The sequence below is a fragment of the Doryrhamphus excisus genome, chromosome 4 (assembly GCF_030265055.1).
Source record: "Doryrhamphus excisus isolate RoL2022-K1 chromosome 4, RoL_Dexc_1.0, whole genome shotgun sequence".
NCBI classification, from domain to species: domain Eukaryota; kingdom Metazoa; phylum Chordata; class Actinopteri; order Syngnathiformes; family Syngnathidae; genus Doryrhamphus; species Doryrhamphus excisus.
In genome coordinates this window covers 15,821,807-15,846,673 of record NC_080469.1, presented here as the reverse complement: position 1 = coordinate 15,846,673, position 24,867 = coordinate 15,821,807, and the positions used below count along the sequence as shown (strand labels likewise).

At 40.3% G+C, this 24,867-nt stretch overlaps 2 protein-coding genes across 5 annotated transcripts in view; one reads left to right on the top strand and one right to left on the bottom strand.

The window, feature by feature from the left end:
- Nucleotides 1-1,376: 1,376 nt before the first annotated feature.
- On the top strand, nt 1,377-5,157 carry crhbp (corticotropin releasing hormone binding protein). Its single transcript, XM_058070849.1, has 7 exons — nt 1,377-1,513; nt 1,592-1,679; nt 1,904-2,061; nt 2,226-2,436; nt 3,415-3,569; nt 3,895-4,015; nt 4,626-5,157. Exons 1-7 carry the CDS (start codon nt 1,433-1,435, stop codon nt 4,778-4,780), a joined length of 969 nt encoding a protein of 322 aa, XP_057926832.1. The 5' UTR covers nt 1,377-1,432; the 3' UTR covers nt 4,781-5,157.
- Nucleotides 5,158-9,111: 3,954 nt separating this feature from the next.
- The window catches only part of rasgrf2b (Ras protein-specific guanine nucleotide-releasing factor 2b), a 40,790-nt gene continuing 25,034 nt past the window's right edge, over nt 9,112-24,867 (bottom strand). Inside the window, exons 15-28 of one of the 4 annotated variants that reach the window (XM_058070931.1) lie at nt 21,200-21,292; nt 18,455-18,945; nt 17,092-17,217; nt 16,104-16,193; nt 15,931-16,037; nt 15,019-15,131; nt 14,823-14,883; nt 14,647-14,750; nt 12,986-13,070; nt 12,719-12,916; nt 11,697-11,776; nt 11,497-11,614; nt 11,362-11,430; nt 9,112-11,159 (exon numbers count right to left, since the gene is read on the bottom strand). In XM_058070931.1, the coding sequence (XP_057926914.1) occupies nt 11,067-11,159; nt 11,362-11,430; nt 11,497-11,614; nt 11,697-11,776; nt 12,719-12,916; nt 12,986-13,070; nt 14,647-14,750; nt 14,823-14,883; nt 15,019-15,131; nt 15,931-16,037; nt 16,104-16,193; nt 17,092-17,217; nt 18,455-18,945; nt 21,200-21,292 (1,828 nt within the window). In that variant the 3' untranslated portion in view covers nt 9,112-11,066. Of the gene's footprint in view, nt 11,160-11,361; nt 11,431-11,496; nt 11,615-11,696; nt 11,777-12,718; nt 12,917-12,985; nt 13,071-14,646; nt 14,751-14,822; nt 14,884-15,018; nt 15,132-15,930; nt 16,038-16,103; nt 16,194-17,091; nt 17,218-18,454; nt 18,946-21,199; nt 21,293-24,867 lie in introns of those variants that run through there. The other 3 variants (XM_058070932.1, XM_058070933.1, XR_009129610.1) reach the window with 3 other exon arrangements.

Below are 24,867 nucleotides of genomic sequence, written 5' to 3'. Positions count from 1 at the left end.
TTCCAACAGAATGTTAATGGATCATTATGGTTTATTTCAAACATACATAGAGTTTACATTGAAATGCTTCATGTTACAATTCCCAATTGCACATGTCTGAAAAGGAGCGCGAAGACCCCCCTCCCCCACTCTCCGTTTCAGATCAATTGCTAATACATTTGTTCACTTCCTGTATTCAACATGCACTAATTCACTATTTACATTATTCTTTCTGATAAATAAAAACAAAACTGCATTAGAATAATTTACAACTTTTAAATGTACTAACTTTTTATTTTTTAAAAATGTATTATAAATGTTTCTATTTAGTATAGAATTAGTCAAAAATATTATTAATAATTTTTTTTAATTTGTACTATAATGGTTTTAATGAATTGATCTCTGGCAAAGTATGCATTAAGCATCTTTCAATTAAAAAAATAAAAGTAAAAAAAAAATAGTTGTATATATTGTGTTTTTAAAGTGTATTTTTATGGCATATTATAAATGGGTATTAAATTTAGCAACTTGTACAAATGTAGTATAAAGTATTAAAATCCAGTATACATTTACTCACTAAAATAGCATAAATTATTATTATTATTATTATTATTATTATTATTATTATTATTATTATTATTATTATTATTATTATTATTATTATTATTATTATTATTATTATTATTATTATTATTATTATTATTATTATTATTATTATTATTATACCATTGTATAATTATTATTAAAATAATAATAATTATTATTATTAAGTAATTGGCCTCTGATTTATTAAGGAAAATGTCTATTTAATATAGTAATTATTATTATTATTAAGTAATTATTAATTATTATGTAATTATTATAATATTGTATAATTATTATTAAAATAATAATAATAATTATTATTAAGTAATTGGCCTCTGATTTATTAAGGAAAATGTCTATTTAATATAGTAATTATTATTATTTTTAAGTAATTATTAATTATTATGTAATTATTATAATATTGTATAATAATTATTAAAATAATAATAATAATTATTAAGTAATTGGCCTCTGATTTGTTAAGGAAAATGTCTATTTTGGCTTAGTTTTGTTTGAATCATTTTCATCATTCTTTCATTCTATCATCACATTAATTCCACTGAAATGTATATAAAAGTGGGGATAATTATTTTTATTGTTATCAGATCATTTTTTGAAAGTAGTTTTAATTGTAAACTAAAAGAAAAAGCATAAAAACAAAAACAAAAAAACAGTCATAATGATGCTGCTATGAATACTTGGATTGGAGTCCTGCCTACTCCGCTCCCATGCGGTGTCATCTGTGTCCACATGACTGAAACGAGAGGAAGTCCTGCTGGATGCTTGACTGAGCTTGCGGCTGCTCTATAAAAGCATCCACAGCGCAGACGCAGCTGTTCTTTCTCCTTTCCCAGACTTCACCGTCAGCATGTCTGCGTCGGTGCGCACACAACTGCTCTTCCTCCTCCTTTCGCTGTCATCCCGGATGATGCTGAGCCGCTACATCCAGGTAAACCATCACCTTTCTAATATTTAAATTATGACTCCATTCATCCCATGAGCTGACATCTGTTTCCTCTCCATTCAGGATGAAGACAACTTTGATGGATTATATTCTCTTCTCAGTTTGGACCAGAAGAGAGAGACAGAGGATTTTATTTTCAGACGGCCTCTCGGTGAGTCACTCATGCACAGAAATTGTGTATACACCTTCATTACGGTCACTTATTTATTGTTGTTTGTGCACATTCTTTGACCACAGCTGCATCTGTGTCTAAAATTCTGCCTCTTGAAAAAAAAAATCCTTGTAGACCACCATAAAGTACCCCACCGGGCATTCTCCAACTGTTTAGGACACTACATAGTTATGAATGTCTTTTTGGGTTCTCCACATTGTTAGGGTGTTTGGACATGGTGGCCACAGAAGGCTATTTCACCTTTGTGGCGTCGCGACAGCAGCTCGCCTGTGCCACCTTCGTCATCGGCGAGCCCAGTGAGGTCATCAGCCTGGAACTGTCCGACGTCAACATCGACTGCAACGCCGGCGACTTCATCAAGGTCCCACCATAACGCTGCTTTTATTGTCCTTTCATTGGAACTGGATTCAATTATACTCTATTTTCTATTAGAAAAAAACACAATAAAAATCATATTCTTAAATAAATACGTTTTTGATGCCGGTCTTGAATTGGATGCTTTTACACAATATAATGTGTTTATAGATGTTTGACGGCTGGGTTCTAAAGGGAGAGAAGTTTCCCAGCAGTGAGGACCACCCCCTGCCGATGCACCAGCGCTACACAGACTTCTGCTCCCCGACGGCACCGAGTCACACCAGTCGCTCTTCCCAGAACGTTGCCATGATCTTCTTCCGCATCCACAACCCTGACCGTGGCTTCACTCTTGTTGTGAAAAAGCCGCACAACCCTTTTCGTAAGTGAAAACTGTTGGTTTTAGTAAAGTCCTATTCGACATCGTGTCAATCATGTGTAATAGTGATGGTGGGTGAGGGTCAAAATAGCATATGTATAAAAAGAATGGCAGATATTGGTAAGCAACATAAATCACAGGTCAATGCTGTCAAAACAACATATCTTCATACTGTACCACGCCACTTCTTGATTCACTCTTTCCAAATAAAGTAACAATTTTTCCCCTTTGTTGCCAAAATGGTCCTCAATAAAGTGTAAAATTAAAAAAAAAAAAAAAATTCTCAGCTAAATTTACATCACTTATCCTCACTCGGGCATATTTCAGACATACGTAGTTGCTTGTGGTGATTAATCGTGATTAATTAATTTAAGAACTGTGATTAATCTGTTTATAATTTGTAGTCATTTGACAAGCCTAATTATAATACATCCGGGTTACTGTAGTGTATATCACCAAATATGTGTTTATAATGGAAGTCAATGGGATTCATGCAACTTGCAATAGAGGTCACAACATTTAAATTTAAAAAAACAACCAACAATATATTTAGTTACATTTAGTTGCTGGAGCCTATCCCAGCTGTTTTCGGGCAAGAAGCAGGGTACACGCTGGACGAGTCGCCAGCCAATCACAGGGCACATATAGACAAACAACCATTCACACTCACATTCATACCTATGGACAATTTGGAGTCGCCAATTAACCTAGCATGTTTTTGGAATGTGGGAGGAAACCGGAGTACCCGGAGAAATCCCAGGCATGCACGGGGAGAACATGCAAACTCCACACAGAGATGGAATTGAACCTGGGTCCCCGTGCTAACCACTCGAACACCGTGCAGCCTTACATTTAGTTATATATTCAATTCTATTCAGCTACCAAATTTGCCTTCTAACGAGGTGTGAAGTTACCAAATATGATTCCATTTGACATTTCAAAGCTGTCCTCCTGTGTCTGTTTGTGTGTTGTTATGTCAAGCTTGTAACATCATGTCTCAGAGTCCAGAGGGCAGCTTCACCATGGTGATGGCGCACCAGCACAGGAACTGCAGCTTTTCCATCATCTACCCAGTGGAGATCCAGCTGACACAACTGAGCCTGGAGCAGGCCAAAAGTAATGAGATCAGCCCCAAGGTGAGACACACATAATATGGACATATGGCGGGACTGTATGGAGATGTTCTTTTTATCATTAGCACGGTTTGGTGGACTTGATATAAAATAGTTACAGTAGAACGTTAGCATCACTCACTGGTGCCTCTGCAGGACTGGAGTGGTGTTACAAGACATGATGGACAAACTTGCTCAACCTTTTGCTGTTATCTTATTATTACAATAAATTCCCAAAAATCAACACTGGCAGTACATTCTATGAGATAAGTTCATATTTATACAATATAGTAAGTACATATGTGTACATATACAGTACATAAAAAATTGATTGTTTGTCTCTGTGAAGGTGAGGCTCTGGTCCGGCTGTTCGGATTCTGGTGACTATGTGGAGCTGCTGGGGGGAAACGGAGTGGACACATCTCGCATGTTCCCCGTGGCTGATCTCTGCTTTCCACTCAGCGGTCTTGGTAAGTCGTTTTTTTTTTTAGAATCAAACTTCGAAATTACCTCATTCAAATACAATAGATTTTTCAGTGAAGGCGCCGTAAGAAAGTTATAAGGCTGTAAAACTTGTCACCATTCCATTTTATACACTTTTTTTAAACAGGCATTTGCATTTTCTCATATTTCTTTCTTGTTTAAATACTCTCACAGTTCAAATTTATTTTGAAGTTTAATTTTCAACTTACTAGGTTGGACATTAGAAATGATTAAGTGCATTTCATTCCTGTGACTTGTCCTGGCATCGTTCGACTGTAGCGTTTTTATATCCTCGTCAATACAAATTACTCCTCTTACTTCTCCTCATTGTTGTCCATGAACTGAAGATTAATTTACAGTATTCCATATACCTTCTGCATTCATTCAGCATGTCCAGAAATCCAACTTTTAATGTGATGGCTGGATTCCCCTGCTTTTTGGGTGCAGAACGTTTCATTGACAAATATTAAGATTCACGCTATTGTTGCATGATTGTATGATTTCTTATCCAAGTCTTGCATTGGAAGAATATGCTAAGCTCTGTAACCCTTAGAGTAACGTTTGGACCTGACTGTGGTTCCCTTTGTGGTTCCTCAGCCCAGATGAAGATCGGCTGTGATAACTCTGTGGTGAGACTGGTCTCCAGTGGCAACTACATCAACCGAGTGTCTTTCCAGTACCGACTACTGGAACGCAACCAGCTGACCAAAGCCCATGAGAACAGCCTGGACAATTTCTGCACAGTGGAATGAAGACGTGAACAACACTACTTGTAAATACATACATTGTTTATACCGATCCATAAGTCTTTTTCTTGTTATGAGTAGAAATTTAATTCACTTTTCCAATTATATTAACTTTTATTTCATAAGTAAAGGTTAATTCACGGGTCATTGTCTTTTAGATTAATATTCCTTATGTTTGTACCCATTTCTCAGTCACTCTTGTTTGTATCACCATGACATTTTGAAAATAAAAAAAAATACCGTAATGCATGACAAAGCAGATTTGGAATGGTCTGTTTTCAAACAAGAACTACAAGAACATTTTGGATTTGTTGGGTTTTTTTTTAAATGTCATGCATACATCAAAAAATAGCCTGCATTTTTTATTTTTTTTTTGCTGCAGGGTTGAATGGTTCAAAGAAATTGCCCGTGCTCACTAATTCAAATCTCCATAAACAAACTGTGGAATTTTAGAACAAACAGCGTGTATGTTTATCTTCCCATTAAAAACACTTCATTAGCACTCGGCGTCACAATGTGGTGCATCTATTTTAATTTCTCCTAATCCGATATGTTCCACAGGCAAACTATGCGCTAGCTTTCATGGCGACATATTGAAAAAGGCTTATATACAAAATTAACATGCGTGTTCTAATACTCGACGAAGGTTCAGTTTGTTGACCTCCGTCGTCTTCAACTGCACATTATGCACGAATGTGCAGCTGCTAATGGGATTATCCCACATGCTCTTACTCCCCTCGACATTCCCGGCTAGCTGCCTCGCTGTTTAAGCAGGATTAATCTCAAACCTGCTCAACGGTGATGATTCAATTAAAACGCCGGATATCGCTTTTTTCGCTTGAATTGCTGCAATTGTCACTTTTTATTCTGAAGCGGATGGAAACACACTTTGGAAGCTATCGAGGAAGTGGGAAATGACACTCTGTCATTGTTGTACAGGGTTAAAAAGTATTGACCCGTATATAAGATGACTCTTAAAATTAGCTTCAGAACTCCTCTGTTGTTTGTTAACTTGCTCGCTGGTGTATGTGTGTGTGACAGGAAAAAAAGCTCACCTGGGAGGGGAAAGCCAATTGGCGTCACCTATTAGTTTGTATAAATATAAGACGACTTTTTCTCAGGTCAATTCAATAACACCAGGATGATCCGGCAACTCTTTAAACAGACTTGCAGTGAGTTCTGAACCTCCTGTGACCGAGTCCTTCTCAGAACATCCAATTTTAACGTCCATTAGTTAAATCCCGCCCCTGGTGATGAATGGGATAACAGCCATATTCATTCATGACCATCACACTCTGATGCAGCGTTAATACGTCATTAATCTGCAGCCTGAAAAAGGATGAGGATTTAAAAGGAGCATTCACCCAAATAATCCCAGTAGTAATTTGTCATGGCAGGATGCTTTTATTTATGAAGTCTAATCCTCATTTCTCCAAGATGAGTGTAAACAACATGAACATACGTAACTACAGTGTTTATCCTGATGGCTGCTTTTCAGGCCTTAGCAGAGACACATACATTGATGCTGCTTAATGAAACACTCACCTTCCAATAAGCAGTAGAGTAGGGTTTCCTTGTGTGATACTTAGGGTTGTCATTATGGGTGGGGTTAAAATTAGGTTAAGGTTTCCCTTCAGGTTTTTGGCTTTAAGGTTTGAAATGATGATTCCTGATTAGTTTTCAAATTAGGGTTACTGTTTACAGTCAATGTTTCCATTTAGAGTTCCAGATTATGAGCATGGTTTCCAAATTAGGTATAAAATTAGGGTTTGTAATTAGTATTTCCTGTCAGGGTTTCAAGTATGGGTTATCCAATTACAATTTCGGTCTAATGTTAAGGTTTGCAATTAGGGTTACAAATTGGGATTAGGGTTTCCAGTTGGTGTTTCAAATGAGGGTTAGGTTTAGGGTTTCCAACTAAAGTTTTAAATTAGGGTTAGAGTTTCCCTTTAGGGGTCTCAGTTCAGGTTTCAAATTAGGGTTATGGTTTTCAGTTAGGGTTTCAAAATAGGGTAAGGTTTTTCCTTTAGGGTTTCCAGTTTGGGTTTCGAATTAGGATTAAGGATTCCAGTTTGGGTTTCAAATTAGGATTAGGCGTCCTCTGTAGGGTTCCCGGTTCAGGTTTCAAATTAAGATTAAGGTTACTCTGTAGGGTTTCCAATTCAGGTTTCAAATTAGTATTAGGGTTTCCCTTTAGGGTTTCCAGTTTGAGTTTCAAATTAGGGTTAGGGTTTCCAAACAGAATACTAAATACATTTTACATTACATCCATTTACATTACATGGATGAAATTTGGGTTTTCAGTTAGGGTTCAAATTAGGATTTGAAATTAGGGTTTTCAAATTAGGGTTACTGTTTCCTTTAAGGACAGTTCAGATTTCAAAGATTAGGGTTTTCAGATAGGTTTTGCAAAGTAGGGTTTCCAAGTTCAAATCAGGGTTTGCAATTAGGCTTCCAAATTAGAGAGAGGGTTTGCCTTTGGGGTTTCCAGTTTGAAATTAGGGTTTGAATTAGGATTAGGTTTCAGTTACAGTTTAAATTTAGGGTTAGGGTTTGAAAATAGGGTTAGGGTAACAGTTAGGATGAGGATTTTAAATTAAGCGTTTACAATTACAAGTCACGGTCCGGCTTGTGAGTTGTAAAGTTCGACCCCAGGATGCAGAGATTAGGACCCAAATGCAGGTAAATGTATTTATTTCCGCTATGGCGCAGTAGCAAGGCAAAACTCAACATAAGACAATGAACCGACAACTGAAAAAGCACACACCTGAACTAAATAGGGAGTGTGGAAATTGAAAACAGGTGCGGGAGAAAATGGCAAGGAACGGAAAGCAGAACACAGCAACAGAGGAAGTGACTACAAAATAAGGGCGCGAATGAGGAACAGGGAGGAAAGACAAAAACTAAGGAAGCTGTCACGAGGGGTGAAGCCCGATCATGACTGTACCCCCCCCCCCCCCCAAGGACGGATTCCAGACGTACAAAAATCCAAAGACAGAGGGACGGGAGGCAGGGGGACCGGAGGTGGGTTGCTGGCCAGACCTCTCCGGAGGTCGGCCGGGGTGGGCTGAAGGGTGAGCGGCCCGAAGGGCACTGGGCTCCTCTGGAGGGCACCCAGGACAGCAGGCCCCGTGAGAGTCCTGGATGGACCCCTCTGGGGGGCGGCCAGGGCGGCATCCCGCCGCTGGAGAGGAGGAGGAGCGGCATCCCGCCGCTGGAGAGGAGGAGGAGCGGCATCCCGCCGCTGGAGAGGAGGAGGAGCGGCATCCCGCGCTGGAGAGGAGGATCTTGGTCCGGAGGAAACGTACCAGGCAGCACATCCCGGTTAGCCGGAGGAACCGGTTGTGCTGGAGGTCCGGCGGGCTGTTCCTCTTCGGGCGACGAGCAGAGGGCACCACACTCGACGGACGGGGTGTTATGTGCGTCCTCCGACGCACAGCTGGTCGTAGTAGCCCCCCCTTCCAAAGGCGGATTCCAGACGCCGTATGCCACTGGATGTGGAACCAGGGACGGGAGGAGGGGGACCTGGAGGAGGGTCTTAAGTTCCGCCTGTTCAGCTGCCCGGACCAGTTCTACAAGGGACCTCAGGCGGGGTTTGGGCTCTGGAGTATCAAGCCGCTGGGTTTGAGCGCCAGGGGTTGCTGGGGCTTGAAGCTGCGCGGCTTGGGCACAGGAGGAATTCGGGGAGTCACGCAGCTTGGCACGGGAGCCGGGGTTTGGGGAACCTTGAAGCTGCGTGGCTTTGGGGCAGGAGGGATCTGGGCCGTCACGCAGCTTGGCACGGGAGCCGGGGTTTGGGAACCCTTGAAGCTGCGTGGCTTTGGGACAGGAGGGATCTGGGCCGTCCCGCAGTTTGGCACGGGAGCCAGGGTTTGGGAACCCTTGAGGCTGCGCGGCTTGGGCACAGGAGGGGAACATGTGCCGCGCTCCTCTTCGTGTTGCGCAGGAGGCAACGGGAATCCGGAAGAGAGCGGCGAGAGATCGGCGTGCTTACATGGAGTGGGAGCCTTCTTGCGCTTGATGGTAGGCCGGCACTCTGAAGCAGCGTGAGCGGGGGGGTGCACCCCGGCTTGGCGCGGAGGTGAGGGAGGAGACGGCTTCGTCCGTTGAAGCCTTGCTGGAGCTGGCCGAGACGTGCGTCGGCGTCGTCGTCGTCGTCGGCGGGCTGGTGTGTCAATGCCGTGTCCGGGGTACACCCACGCCATGGGGATAAGCGTGCCGTCCGGTCCCCACACCATGTCCTCCAGCTCCTCCGGAGTGAACCTTGCGCACACATCCTCCATCGCCTTAAAAATCTGCAGGGTCCAGAAATCCATCTCCGCGAGGTCGTCGTCTGGTCGGTTCATTCTGTCACGGTCCGGCTTGTGAGTTGTAAAGTTCGACCCCAGGATGCAGAGATTAGGACCCAAATGCAGGTAAATGTATTTATTTCCGCTATGGCGCAGTAGCAAGGCAAAACTCAACATAAGACAATGAACCGACAACTGAAAGAGCACACACCTGAACTAAATAGGGAGTGTGGAAATTGAAAACAGGTGCGGGAGAAAATGGCAAGGAACGGAAAGCAGAACACAGCAACAGAGGAAGTGACTACAAAATAAGGGCGCGAATGAGGAACAGGGAGGAAAGACAAAAACTAAGGAAGCTGTCACGAGGGGGTGAAGCCCGATCGTGACATTAGGTTTTGAGGTGATGCTGTCAAGCCAGAATTAAGGATAACCTGTTAGGTTTAGGTTTAGGTTAGGTTTAGGTTAGGTTTGGGCTTCCAATTGAGGGTTCACATGGGTATTAGGGTTAGAATTAGGTGGGTAGGGTGTTGGTTTTCATTGTGGTTGGGATTAGGTTTTGCTTCATTAAGGTTTGGTCTGTTTCACATAGTCAGTGATGGCTCTATGATAGATATTGCCCCAGAAAGACACTTTTTGTTGAAAGAATGACTCTATCATCCTGTGTCTTGTCAATAATAGTCACCTTGATATGGACTTGGAACACCATCACATAAGGCATGTTGATTTATTTTTTTCCCCCGTCAGTGAAAAATGCAGACAAATACAGTATTAACAAACACAAAAACAAACAAACACATTATTTTTAACAATACAAAACACAGCATCCATTGGTCCCGAGCCAGTGTACAACCGGCACCTCAAATGAAAAAAAAAAAACAAGCAAAGCACAGCTTCAAGAAGACGGCTCACACAGCTGACCTGGTGACTAACAAACACCTTCTGACAGCTACACACACAGACCATAATCATCTAAGAAGCAAGAGGGGCTGGTCAGACATGCACAACATGCAGCTGTTGTGTGCATGCAAGACAACTATGTTCATCAATTTGGAATATGCAAATGCTACATTAAAAAAAAAACATTCAATTTTTTTTTACCCCCCCCCCCCCCATTTCGTCTTCAGAATAAAACAGAATTTTCTTGCCACACAAACAAGAGCGATGGAGGTGACATTTTCCCTTGTGTTGAATCACCTTATATGCAAGGAATTAACGTGTCACTCAAGCAAAGCTACATGTCAGAGAGTGCAAAAACAGTCAAACAGGAATGGGTTCAAATGCACAGGAACTGCAGAAGCTTTCAGGGCAGTAGTTACAGAGTGTGACCACTAGAGGAAGCTATTGGCTTGTACAAACATGCGGAGGCCAACAAACGTTAAGAATCTATTATAATAATATTTATCAGCGTTATCAGAAGGCACCAAAAAGGTTTTCTTTAATTGTTTACCATTCATTTGTTAAAATAGTAAGGTGTCCATTCTCATATGTAGAAAATCTATGTGATTCATAAAGGGCATTTTAGCCATCTTTATCAAAATATTTGACTTTTTTTTCCCAAAATGTGTGCTGCAGTTCTACAATTGAAGGGTTTAAGGCTTGTCGCTGTAGCCAGCCACCCACAGGGGATGCATAGTGCTAAGCGGTAGGGGTCAGAGGTCAAGCTGAAAGCCATTCAGACACACACACACACACCCCAAGCTGAAATCATGCAAGACTGGAGAAAGCATTTTTGGGAGGCTCAAAGGTGGACAAAGGCGCAACACAGACGACAACACGGAGACATTAGCTCAGGTATCTCGCTGCCACACCTTCTTTATATGCTACATTTCTATAAATCCACTCCGTCCAACGAGCGGCACCACAGTCGCCACTGAAAAAACCTCCCTTAGGCTCTCCTGGAGGACCATCGGTTCATGCATTAGTCTCTCTATTGCCAGCTTCCTCTTCATCGAGATAACATGGTATAGCATAGCTTGTGGCAGAAAACGCTATCAATCAATCAATCAGGCAGGAAGCCTGGGCTCAATCTTCAGTGAGAGGTCATAGAGTGTGTCTTCATCCATGATCAGAGTCTTGTCCAGGAGGTACTGGGTCACCTGAGGCAGGGAGGGGGCTTATGTTATGTTCACTGACTTGCAATGTGCCTGCAAGGGTCCAAATCAATATTCATGTATGTTTGAAAGATGTCATTAAGATAGGTCATGTAACATTTATGAAAAAAATATGTCAAATGGATTTGTCATCATTCTTGTCTATTTCGCTTTGAATGAGTTTCTTTTCCACATAATAATAACGTACCTTAACTTGATGTTCTATCCTGTAGGGGGTCTGCTGGAACTGACGTATCTCTCTGATGATGTGTGAAATCTAAACAAACGTAGATGTCAAGTCACCTGGAAGCAGGGAAGTAGAATAGTCCCCGAAGGACCATACCATTCTCATTTTGGAGAAGTTGACGAGTCCCTCCTCTGTGAAGTTGGGCGTTCCCTCCTCGATGAAGGCCAAGTCTGTCAGGTACATTCCCAGGTAGGGGACACATGGGGGGTTGCAGCTGAGGGACACACACATGGAGATGTTTGTTGTGCCCTCAAAGGCATCTTGTACGGTACAGAAGAAGGTTGAAGGCATCTCACTTTTTCAGGGTCTCCCTCAGGTTCTTAAACCTTCCCTCTGAGGATACAGTCTTCTGGAGTTTGTCCATCAAGGCTTTTGTCTGTCACCAGCAAAAAGACAGGCTGGTCAAATGATTAACATTTTTAATCAGATTAATCATGGTTTTCAAATTAATTAATCATGATTCATTAATTCACTACCAAATAGGTACTCATATGTTTTTCAACCTAATCATATTTATTATTATTATTATTATTATTATTATTATTATTATTATTATTATTATTATTATTATTATTATTATTATTATTATTATTATTATTATTATTATTATTATTATTATTATTATTATTATTATTATTATTATTATTATTATTATTATTATTATTATCAACTCAACCAAAACTCCAAAACTACAACTCCAAAATAGAAGATACATTTTTACATCTATCTATGCTGGCTGCATGGCGACCGAGTGGTTAGTACGCAGGCCTCACAGCTAGGAGACCCGAGTTCAATTCCATTGGAGTTTGCATGTTCTCCCCGTGCATGCGTGGGTTTTCTCCGGGTACTTTGGTTTCCTCCCAAAAACATGCTAGGTTAATTGGTGACTCCAAATTGTCTTTTGGTATGAATGCGAGTGTGAATGGTTGTTTGTCTATATGTGCCCTGTGATTGGCTGGCGACCAGTCCAGCGTGTACCCCGCTTCTCACCCAAAGACAGCTGGGATAGGCTCCAGCACCCCACGCGATTCTTGTGAGGACAAGCGGTAGAAAATGAATGAATGAATCTGTGCTATGACTGACAGTGTGTCTGCGTGTGTGTCAGTAGTGTTTGCTTTTCATTAATTTAATGTTCATTAGAGTTAGTCTAGAAGCCAATGTTGAAACATGGCAGCTAATTGGCTTTCTGCATCTTTTCTAATCACATCCATTCTCCCCGCCGGGTGTCCACACATACTTGTTCCAAGTAATCCCTACAAAGGTTAATGTATTGTTTGTTTGTGATCCATCAGCAGATGAGAGTGATGTCCGACTATACCTGCTTGCTGACTTTAGCCCAGGTCTTCTTCAAACGATAGATGGCGCTACGGTTGAGCGCCGACGTGATCTCCAGGACGCCGTTGTAGTTGTTGAGGCAGCGGCAGATGTCGGCAACGGCCACCCACTTCTCGATGGAGCTGGCCCTGGAGCCCACGTCTGTGTGGGTCATAATCTGCGACGCCACTAGGTTACTCATCTGGTAATTCATGAAACATATTATTGCGTTAATACCTCGCTGACTGTGTGTTTCTGACAAACAACTCACATCGTTGAAGTGTTGACTGGTTTTCATGATGAATGGCGTCCTTTCTGTCTTATCAAACTTCATCCAGCCTTGGCCCAGGAACTCTCTTGATGAGGGAAGATGAAGATATTCTAATGGCACTTCAGGACATATACAGCAAGCAGGAAATTCACTCTCAGGAGTTTTTGAACTCGCCGTTGTGGAAAATGGAGACGCCACAGTCACACAAACGCTTCCTTTCAACTCACTTCAAAAGTACGGACTTGAAACCGCCTACGAGTTTTTAAATGGTGAAAATTGCTCAATTAAAATCAGATTCATCATAACTGTGATTTTATCAGTGTCGTCCCATATTTTCTCATCAACACTTTCAACGCTAAGGTAACACGCAATGAAACGTACTGGTGTATAAAAGAGCTGGTCATCAATCAATCGAAGCATGAACAGCCGCTTGGTTGCTGAGGGAGAGGGGAAAATGTGGACCAACAGTGCCATCAAGTGGCCAAATAATGTAAACACTCACATCATGGCTTTGAAAGGCCAACACATTATTATGATAATTATTTGACAACATTTACCTTAGTTGTGATTATGAATTACAGTGTTCCCCCATCATGGTTCACTTTTCTCTTGCTGAATTATTTTGTGCAATTTTAATCTTCTTTCTCTTTGGGCTTTTCCCATCAGGGGTCGCCACAGCAAATCAATCTCCTCCATCCAACCCTATCTTCCGCATCTGTCACACAAAACTCTATCACACCAACTACCCTCATGCCCTCCTTCACTGCGTCCATAAACCTCTTCTTTGGGCTTCCTCTACACCTCCTACCCGGCAGCATCCTTCTACCAATATATTTACTATCTCTCCTCTGGACATGTCCGAACCATCTCAGTCTGACCTCTCTGACTTTATCTCCAAGGCCTCTAACATGTAATGTCCCTCTGATGTACTCGTTCCTGATCCTATCCATCCTGGTCACTCCCAATGAGAACCTCAGCATCCTAATTTCTGCTACCTCCAGTTCTGCTTCCTGTCTTTTCCTCAGTGGCGCTGTCTCTAAGACATAAACATCGCTGGTCACACAATTTCACACCTTAAGAACGCTCTAACAGGCTAGTCTGGCCCTTTAAGAAGAACTGCATCGTTGGAAGTTGAGTGGTGTAGTCTTCTGCATCATGATTGGCTGTAGACCTTCTTCTTGTTGTGGTAGCTAGCAAACTAGCTGACAGTGTCAGCTGTTGCTCACCACCAATACAGTAATGTAAACAATAGACAACCATGCGACTCTGAACCCTGCCCTGCCGCAAGCAACACTGTGCACCCAAATGGCATAAGAAGCCCCCGGAGAAACCACGTAGGTGGAACTCAGGAATAAACCCAACGGCAGGTGCAACACACTCCAACAAGGACACAAAAACGCCACAGCCAATTGGCGGAGAGCCAAGATCATGAATCAATAATTTCTTGTGTCCAACCAACCAAGTAGGTTGTTCATTAAAATGCAAACAAAATTAGCAGCCTCAAAACACATATAATGATTATAAACAAATATATTGCATGTCACTTATTGTGGGCTATTTTGGGAATCTATCCCCGGCAATAAACAAGGGAGGACTGCACACCATAGAGTACACTACTAAAGCACAAAGCACAGTGTGGGTGCAACGACAAGAGGACTGACTCGTAAGGAATGCTCCTGAAGACGATGTGATCCAGCAGAGTGATCTGCTCGGCTAGCTCCATCGCAGAAAGAGACTCAAAACACTCCGCCTTGGGACAGTCTGCCTGAACACACACACACACAGATATAAAACATAACTACTGTATTAAATGCAACCTGTGTGTATGTTTTCTCACCATCTGTAAGATGTCTTCTATCCTCAGCTGGGCGTCATCTTGCTCATCTTGTGAAAGAGCACTAAGAAATGCAAAAATGCAGGATGGAGGTTTGCTTAAATGGCAAAAGTAATATAAAAAATGTTGCCTTTACAAAGATAATGATGCTGATGTTATTTAAATATAGCTTGCAGTGTGTGTGTGTGTATCCAAGAACCTGAGTATATTGGCAGTGGCTTTCCTCTCCTGAGGAAGAAGGTCTGGATCTCTGAGAACTTCCTCCAGGAGACAGATGACTGACATCTTTAGCTCTCCATTCATTTCAAAGTCCTCATTGCACAAAGAAGAAGAAGACAGTCAATGAGTCTTATTGTCATTTTAAAGTAAAAAGTTCATTTTTTTAAATATACATAATTTATAGTTAAGTTTAATTGCAAAATATTTAGGATTCATTTTAAATGCTTTAATATTTTTAAAAATCATTTTATTCGGTATTAATTTTAAAGTTAATTTAATGTTTCTATATATATTTTGAATTACTTGTTTATTTTATTTTTTCATATTATTTCAACGTTTTATTCATTTTAATTTTCTATATGTATTTTCTATTCTTTCAAATGTTTGTTTTTATTTTTGCATTCCATTAAAAATATTGAGGATTTGTTTTTCTTTTTTTTTTAATTGTATTTATTGGATTTTTATGTTCTTGTCACTGCCACTGTTCATGAACAACATCTGTTGTCCTGATTGATCATCAGCTGCTATTCAATCTTGTACATCTTCTCATCATCACTTCCTTCTTCTCTTTCATCACGCCTTCCTAAAGGTCACCTCTAACAAGCAGCTTTGGCCTTTGAGCAAGAGGAGATGTGTGTTGGTAATAGGACGTAACATAACGCTGGCCCTTTTTATAAGATTGAGGAAAAGACATAAAGCAGGTCGATGCAGTTGGACGGGAGAGCCGTGATGTTCAATTCATTAGGGGAAGCGCTGATCCAATTGACTGCCAGTGAGGATGGTGCTAGCAGTCGGTTTGTGCGCGTGGGTGAAGGCAGCAGAGACAAACAGCAGCAGTTTTAAATTCACACTTCAACAGATGAGGGAAACAGTTACAAGCACACACACACACCTGGGAGTGTTTGGAGACCCAATGTCGCAGGACGTTCAGAACTCTGTTGGTCGCAGCCCGACGAATGATGAACTCTTTATCACAGGTTCTCTCAGAGTTGGTGAACACTAATGATGGAAGAGTGGATTAACACACTGATCTGTCCGTGTGTGTGTGTGTGTGTGTGTGTGTACCTGGTGGAGTACTGTGCCCTGCTGCTGCGGTAGCAATAGCAAAAGCTGAAGCGGGGGAAACTGCGCAACGTGAATTCTCTCCTGACTGGACTGTAGGAAGATTAAACGTTCAACAAAACATTACAATGAGACACAAAAACACCACTACTTATATATAATAATAATATTAGTAACAATATTGGCCATGTCTGTATTTAGTGATGTTGGTCTGGTTCAGCCCTGTGATTGGCTGGCGACCAGTCCGGGGTGTAACCAGCCTCTCGCCCAAAGACAGCTGGGATAGGCTCCAGCACCCCCGCGACCTTCGTGAGGAAAAGCGGTAGAAAATGAATGAATGAATGAATGAATGGTCTGGTTCAGGAACTCTTCAGCGCCGCCCTTGTGGTCCACACAAAGAATGCAAAGGAAAATGAATGGATGCACTTGATGGCACATAGAGAGGGTACACCAGATTTGTTTCATTCATTCATTCATTCATTCATTCATTCATTCATTTTCTACCGCTTATTCTCACAAGGGTCGCCGGAGCCTATCCCAGCTGTCTTCGGGCGAGAGGCGGGGGACACAATGACAAACATATAGACAAACAACCATTCACACTCACATTCATACCTATGCATACCCTTGCATTATTAATCAATGTAAACCAGAAAAAATATGTTATTGTATTTAATTGAAACTTTAAAGAAAACAAATATTTACCCCCTTTCATTGATTTGCTGGGATAAATCACATGGATGACATTTTCATTGCCTTGTGAAGGCAACACATACTCCCTATGTTCCCTAAGATTGATTGATTGATTGATTACTATTATTACTATCAAAAACATTTAAATCCCCCCTTATTAACTAAATGGCAATTTTCCAAATATGCTCTTTTCCATTTTATATTCAACACAATCTGGAAAATACATTGAAAAGTACTATAGGGCATGTAATAAGTACATACTAAATACAACCAATAAGAAGCGGGGTGGTGGTAGTACCTCCAGGCGGCCTGTATCGCAGGTGTCGTGGTGTGGAGGGCGAGCGACAAGGGGACATGTCTCCTGCCTCACTGCCTTGAGGAGACTCAGGAATGATTTTCTCCAGGGACACCGACTCCAGGACAGCTAGCAGAGCCAGGAAAAATGATGAAAAATGATGCTTATCCTCGCTAGGTTTGTGGGTATGCTGGAGCCTATCCCAGCTGTCTATGGGCAGGAACAGCTGAGACATGGAGAAGTTATGAGTTCTACTTCTTCCTACTCATTTTCAGACATGTTAATTGTTGAGCTATACACGTGTAACTACTATGTACTGTAACTCAATGCAACTTGTTAAACATCTCCAAATGTTCCAATGTTATCTGACCATTCTCATTTAGATGGTGAAACAATGTTATAGTTGCGCTCTGTGTGCAAAAACCACCAGCAGAACAACAAATGACAACCGTCCTAACCAAATATAAACAGTCAAGAGTTGCACAGCAGTGGAAGTGACACTATCTTGTTAATTGCTCCCATTCAGCATGGTGTACTCTGAGAACACGCTTGGGCACACACTTGATGTACTGCACGCGTGTGTTTGTGTGTTGCAGCCATGCTAACGAGAGTCTGAGGCTATCCAGACATGTTGCCCGCTCGGTCCGAGAGCGATGTTTAGTGCCACGATTAGAGTAAATGAGTGTGTGAGGGTAGATGTCTTCTTTAGCGGACCTGAGCGCTTAAAATAAAGGTTGTAATGATTTCACGGCAGTCAGACGTCACAACTCCAGAATATGACAGAATTTAGTCATCGAGGTTGATGAAAAACACTGAATTTGATGTGCAACATAAAGTAATAAAGTAATTAAGTACAATCGTCCTTCGCCACATTGTGACTTAAATTTGGTATATTAATTAATAACTGTTCACACTGTTTTGTGGTTGAGCATGGCCAACTAGTAAAAAAACACAAATTTCTCATACTTTTTAGCAACATCGAGCGTTTTCAAGCATAAAAATGTCAGTATTAACTAAAGTACAAAGAATTAAGAATACAAATTGTTAATTTAGTAATCTACGTTGGTCACTAGGTGACAACCGGAACAACAGCCTTTTTTGTAGGTTTAAATGATCAATTATATTAACAACATAGTAATGATAATAATCAACATATTATAATAATAACACGGACTTACTGCCGTGGCCGTAATCCAGCTGAAACTCAACCCTAGACTGGAACAAATTGACATCTGATCATCTCTGATGATATCTACTATGTCGGGTCATATGACTATAAAGGCAGCTATAGGGGTGTTGACAATGTAGTGCTTCCCATTGCTCACATAGAAATGTGTGAAAAGTCCTGTATGAAAAGATAGCTGACCTCTGCGTATACTGCGCCTCAGTTTTCCGATGAAAGGGTCAATCTTTGGCGCCTCGTCCCCGTCTGTGCTCCCAACAGGACTCTGGTCAGGAGATGAGGGAATAGGGGGCGCTTGATCCTGCAGCAGCTTGGAAGAGCTAGGTGGAGGGGAGGTGGAGGACACAGGAGGGGGCGGGGAGGTGGTGGTTGGCGTTGGCGTCTGAGGCGTTGGAGTCTGTGGGGTGTGCGCCGACGTGGGGCTACTGGTGTCGGACTGGGACGAGTGATGGTGGTTCATGCCGGTAAGAGGACTGGTTAGGTCCAGTCCCCCCACCCTGGCGCTGATGGGGGAGTGGAGGGAGAGCTTCCTGGTCCTGACTGGTGAGGAGGTGCGGGATGAGATGGAGAGGGGAGGCGGGGAGGAAAATTTGCGACATAGCCGAGGGGATTTGTCGTTGATGTGCTCGCTGCCTCTGTTGTTCTGGTTGGTAGCGAAGAACAGCTCCAAAGACCTGAGAGGAGAACACAAAGCAATAACTTTGAGTGGAAAGCGTTATAAAGTCATGTTACCAAGTGTCAATGCAGTACATATTTTCTATCATATACTTTTTCATTACTGTTACGTTAGACAACAATGTGTAATGTTAGTTATATGGACCAACTATTTGGATACCTGACCTTTGCACCAACGTAATATGATGTACCATGTAGATACTACAGAAGTTTTACGGAAGTTTGTAGGGTCAGAGATCACTGACATTAGGCCGAAGTGAGGGCCATCTCTGTTCCAGTTCATACCAAAGGTGACTCATGGGGTTTAGGTCAGGGTTAAAGTCGAGCACTTCTCTACGTCTTCCCCCATTTTGTTGTAAACACACAACAACAAAATATGGGTGAGATGAAGGGCTGATTTAATATACTGTATGTATGTATATATATATATATATATATATATATATATATATATATATATATATATATATATATATATATATATTAGGGTGCATCAAAAAACACAATTATTGAATTTTGATATGACTGGGTACTAAAAGTGTTCCAATATATGTAGAAACAACACATACAAAATATTTTTCCAATACATGATTATTTAGGGGTGCCATCATACATCTGTTTTTGTGGAATAAAGTGGTGAACAGTTCAATGGTCGCCATGGAGATTTGAGGTCAGCAAAGACAAGAACTCTGAGGTGATCTTTATGTTTTTGTTGGTATTTATACTCCTATTACATATTACTAGCAAATTTGTGGTTTTGTCTTTGAAATTTAAATGATTTGTAGTCATATTTATAGGTATTTAGTGCTCATTGCCTCTACTGTAGCTAACATTAGCTAGCTACGGTTTGCTAATGACAGTTAGCTAATAGCTGAGCAAGCATAACATCAACAGTAATATAGAGTAGACAGTATTGCTGATGCCTCATATTTATTGAGAGTGGTACGTAGTCCTACATAATCTGATATACACTTGTTCATTTATTATTTAGGCACTGTGCAGCACAACCCACCAGAGGTGGTCTCAACTAGTTCTTTTCAGACTAGCAGTCGCAGCTTGGTCTTTGGTCTGGGCCCCCTTTGATAACCCTATAGAAAATGTACAATGAAAAGTTCATTGTACTCAACATTTCCAGGTCAACTTTTTGGCAATTAGACTAGAAATTGCACATTTTCCGAAATTTTACAAACGTTTATGTGTGAGGTGGCACCCCTAAATCTCAATGGATTTCCTCAAAACTTTGCAAAAGACATTTTTATGTTCATTAGAAAAAAATGGAATGCCAGCCAAATTGATATTATGAATTTAAAATTTCCCATTCAAATTTGATGCACCCTAATATATATATATATATATATATATATATATATATATATATATATATATATATATATATATATATATATATATATATATATATATATACACTGTATATATATACTGTATACTATAAATCCAGATAAATCCATTTATCTTTTGTTCATAAAATACAGTAAAATAAATGGGCATATTTCACACATTGTTGCAAATGGTGATTAATCATGATTAATTACTTAGAAAACGAATTCATTTGATTAATATTTGTAATCATGTGACAGCATCAATTTAAATATAATATCATGAATGTAATGATTTGTATTAAGATAAAATTAAAATATTGTTTTATGTCTGTATATGTGCTATTAATATATGTTTTAAAAATATTGATATCATTACAGTATACTTTTAGTATTTTTTATTTAGTATTTTTTACACCTAAAACGTAATGAATACATTATTTTGTATTTCTTTAGTAATTCACAGATTAATACATATCACCATATATTTTCATTCTTAAGTGTATTATCTTATTTTCTTCTTATTCTACACATCCTGGCAAAGACAATGACATTCTCTGGACAGGATTTGTCTTTCAACAAAAAGTGACAGCAATCAAAAATAAACACAGTCATTGAGAAACACAAGCAGGAATGGCGTTGCAGATGTTGAATGTGGGTAAATTAAATGAGAAGAAGAAGGCTACTGTATATTGCAGGCAGAAGAGAAGACTAAATTGAATTCAGTTTGGATGCAGATATTTTCGTCAGAGAACATGCGGCACAAAAACATTCCATCTTAAATCAAGCTGCGATGTTTCCAGCTAGGATGGTGGTGTCCATTCATAATAAACTCATAGAAAGTCATGCACCAAATGACCAAGACTAAAAGAGGAGGAAGAGACTTGAAAAGAAAGGACAAAGAGAAGGTGGTTACTTGGACTGATCCATGGTTATCTTCTTGATCTTCAGACTGTAGTCAGGACAGATGGATGAAATGGACAGACGGTCAAATGAGTGGTACTGCGCCCTGCAGTTTGGACGGAGCATGAAGAGACACACACATCCGTGGAGGACAAGGAAACAGCAGTTAATGGATGGAGGGGATGTATGGAACAATGAAGAGAGAAGTGTTGCGTTTGAGGGGATCACACCACAAAAGCACAAAAAATTTAAGTAAGGTTAACTGTCTCTGGTAAATAAAACTACAAGTATCTGGTGCTACTTTATTTGGTTCACCTGCACAATGTAATAATAACATTCAACATATGGCCACTCCAGCATATGTGTGGTAAACAACCACAACATATCCAAGCTGGCATCCACCAGTTTTTGTTTTTCATTCATTCATTCATTCATTCATTCATTCATTCATTTTCTACCGCTTATCCTCACAAGGGTTGCGGGGGTACTGGAGCCTATCCCAGCTGTTTTCAGGTGATACCCTGGACTGGTCTCCAGCCAATCACAGGGCACATATAGACAAACAACCATTCACACTCACATTCATACCTATGGACAATTTGGAGTCGCCAATTAACCTAGCATGTTTTTGGAATGTGGGAGGAAACCGGAGAACCCGGAGAAAACCCACGCATGCACGAGGAGAACATGGAAACTCCACACAGAGATGGCCAAGGGTGGAATTGAACTCGGGTCTCCTAGCTGTGTGGCCTGCGCACTAAACGCTCATCCGCCGTGCGGCCTGTTTTACATACCAAAGCTGACGTTCGTTTAGAACTTTATTCTGACCTGAACACATCAACAGCAGCCCAATTCCAACATCGTGCATATATATATATATATATATATATATATGTGTGTGTGTGTGTGTGTGTATATATATACATATATATCGCCAACACATCTCTAGTCCTCCTCAGAATGACACTTCCTCATGAGATGGCCACAAGATACATGGACACTCCAAAAATCCCAATAATATCTCAATTATGTGTGGTCTAAATAAACAGAAAGCCAAAGAATAACAATAACTCTTACTGTGGAAGTACAATTTGATGCATTTAAGTAGGCTCGGAAACCCCAGAAAATACATCTACGCTCAAAACGTGATATGTCATGTTACACATATCGGTATCAGTATCGGCTGATGTCAGAAATTGAGAGTTGGACAATATCGGCATATCGGTTTGTGGACATCCATAATAATAATAATAATAATTTTCAATGTAGTGCTTTTCAACACACTTAAAAGTTGCAAATACATACCATTAACTATTCGTAGCATTTTAGTTGCTTTATGAAAACTAAATCTAATGTCATTTAATGCCCGCAATAGGGTGCATCAAATTTGAATGGGAAATTTTAAATTCATAATACAGTAAACCTCGGATATATCGGACTCGGATATATCGGAAATTCGCTCACAACGGACAGATAAAAAAGAACCGATTTTTCTGTAATGCATTTCCAATAAAAATTCATTGCATATATCGGATTTTTTATAACGGATTTCGCCCATTTCGGACAAAATCTCCAGTCCCGTTCCAATGCATTTCCATTAAATTTCCCTCACATATATCGGATGGCCGCATCGTTATGCTAATCTTGTTGATGTCACTGGCTATTGTCTTTCTCCTGGCTCCAGATTTAGGACAAATATAAAAGTGAGTGACGTCAATAATACTAGCACAGCAGTGAATGAGATCTTAACCTCACTATTGGAAATAACGTAGGCCTGACGGGCGTAACAGGGCCTAGCTTAATTAACAATTTCTTATGCTCAGAGTCCAATAAAGTTAAATTCTCATTACCTTACGTCTCTTTTCATTGCCCAGTCCAGGTACATTGGAAACATAGTCAAGGAAGTGCCTTTTTATAACGGATAAAATCCGATTTACGCATATACCGGATATAAATCCGATATATGCGTAAAACGGACATTTTCCGGTATACGCATATAACGGATTTCGCTTATATCGGTCAAAACCAGTGGGAACAATTGAATCCAATATATCCGAGGTTTAATGTATCAATTTGGCTGGCCTTACATTTTTTTCTAATGAACATAAAAATGTCTTTTGCAAAGTTTTGAGGAAATCCATTGAGATTTAGGGGTGCCACCTCACACATAAACTTTTGTAAAATTTCGGAAAATGTGCAATTTCTAGTCTAATTGCCAAAAAGTTGACCTGGAAATGTTGAGTACAATGAACTTCTATACAGCATCATTTTCTATAGGGTTATCAAAGGGGGCCCAGACCAAAGACCAAGCTGCGACTGCTAGTCTGAAAGGAACTAGTTGTTGAGGGCAGCATCTTAGAGCTGCCCTCTGAGACCACCTCTGGTGGGTTGTGCTGCACAGTGCCTAAATAATAAATGAACGAAGTGTATATCAGATTATGTAGGACTACAGTACCACTCTCAATAAATATGAGGCATCAGCAATACTGTCTACTCTATATTACTGCTGTTGATGTTATGCTTGCTCAGCTATTAGCTAACTATCATTAGCAAACTGTAGCTAGCTAATGTTAGCTACAGTAGAGGCAATGAGCACTAAATACCTATAAATATGACTACAAATCATTTAAATTTCAAAGACAAAACCACAAATTTGCTAGTAATATGTAATAGGAGTATAAATACCAACAAAAACATAAAGATCACCTCAGAGTTCTTGTCTTTGCTGACCTCAAATCTCCATGGCGACCATTGAACTGTTCACCACTTTATTCCACAAAAACAGATGTATGATGGCACCCCTAAATAATCATGTATTGGAAAAATATTTTGTATGTGTTGTTTCTACATATATTGGAACACTTTTAGTACCCAGCCATATCAAAATTCAATAATTGTGTTTTTGGATGCACCCTAGCCCGCATATTTCACTTGTCTAACTCAGGCAAATTGTTATCATCCATCTAACGGCACATGATCTTCCCCATTTTAGCAGTTAGTAAATATATAGTTCCACATTGCGATGTACACCACACAAGTTTTACTACTCTGCTGCCAGCTGTTCCCTTCCAACATGACCAGGAACTAGACCTTCGAAACAGAGTTCACACACATGAAAATACTTTTTCCTATTGAAAATCCCACTAAATCCAAGAAGGAAATATAAACACGGAAATATGATGCAGCCAGAATCCTAACAGGGCAACTGGAGCATGAAGAGAGGGAGCGAGTGAGAGAAACTCTTCATTCATATATTCCTAGATAGACGCCAAAACGCTGGTAAAGCACTGCGATTATTGGGATGTATGTACAAATGTGAAACATATGGGTTTAAAGCACCACTATGCTTTTCATTGCTCTTAAAATTACAAACATATGGTCATAGACTACCACAATGTGAACATTACAAATGTCAGAAATTCGTCACAATTGAAGTTGACATCTCAACCAGTGCTACTCAAATACTAAATTTGAAAATAAAACTGCAACCTTTTTTGCCCCAAATTTTAAAGCATTGCAGTTAACATGCAGTTATTTTCAATGCTCCAATTAACTCCTCTAATCAATTAACAACAGTCGACAAAATCAAATAACCCCATTGGCATTAACAACTGTGGCCCCTGACGTATAAAAAAAAAATAACTGCAAAAACAATATATTAAAAAAAACTGCATATGGTGA

Excerpts from the sequence above, each read along its gene's own strand:
- crhbp (XM_058070849.1), top strand. The coding sequence starts at position 1,433 with ATGTCTGCGTCGGTGCGCACACAACTGCTCTTCCTCCTCCTTTCGCTG. Across the intron at positions 2,062-2,225 it reads ACGCCGGCGACTTCATCAAG|ATGTTTGACGGCTGGGTTCT; the intron begins GTCCCACCATAA and ends ATGTGTTTATAG. Across the intron at positions 4,016-4,625 it reads CTTTCCACTCAGCGGTCTTG|CCCAGATGAAGATCGGCTGT; the intron begins GTAAGTCGTTTT and ends GTGGTTCCTCAG.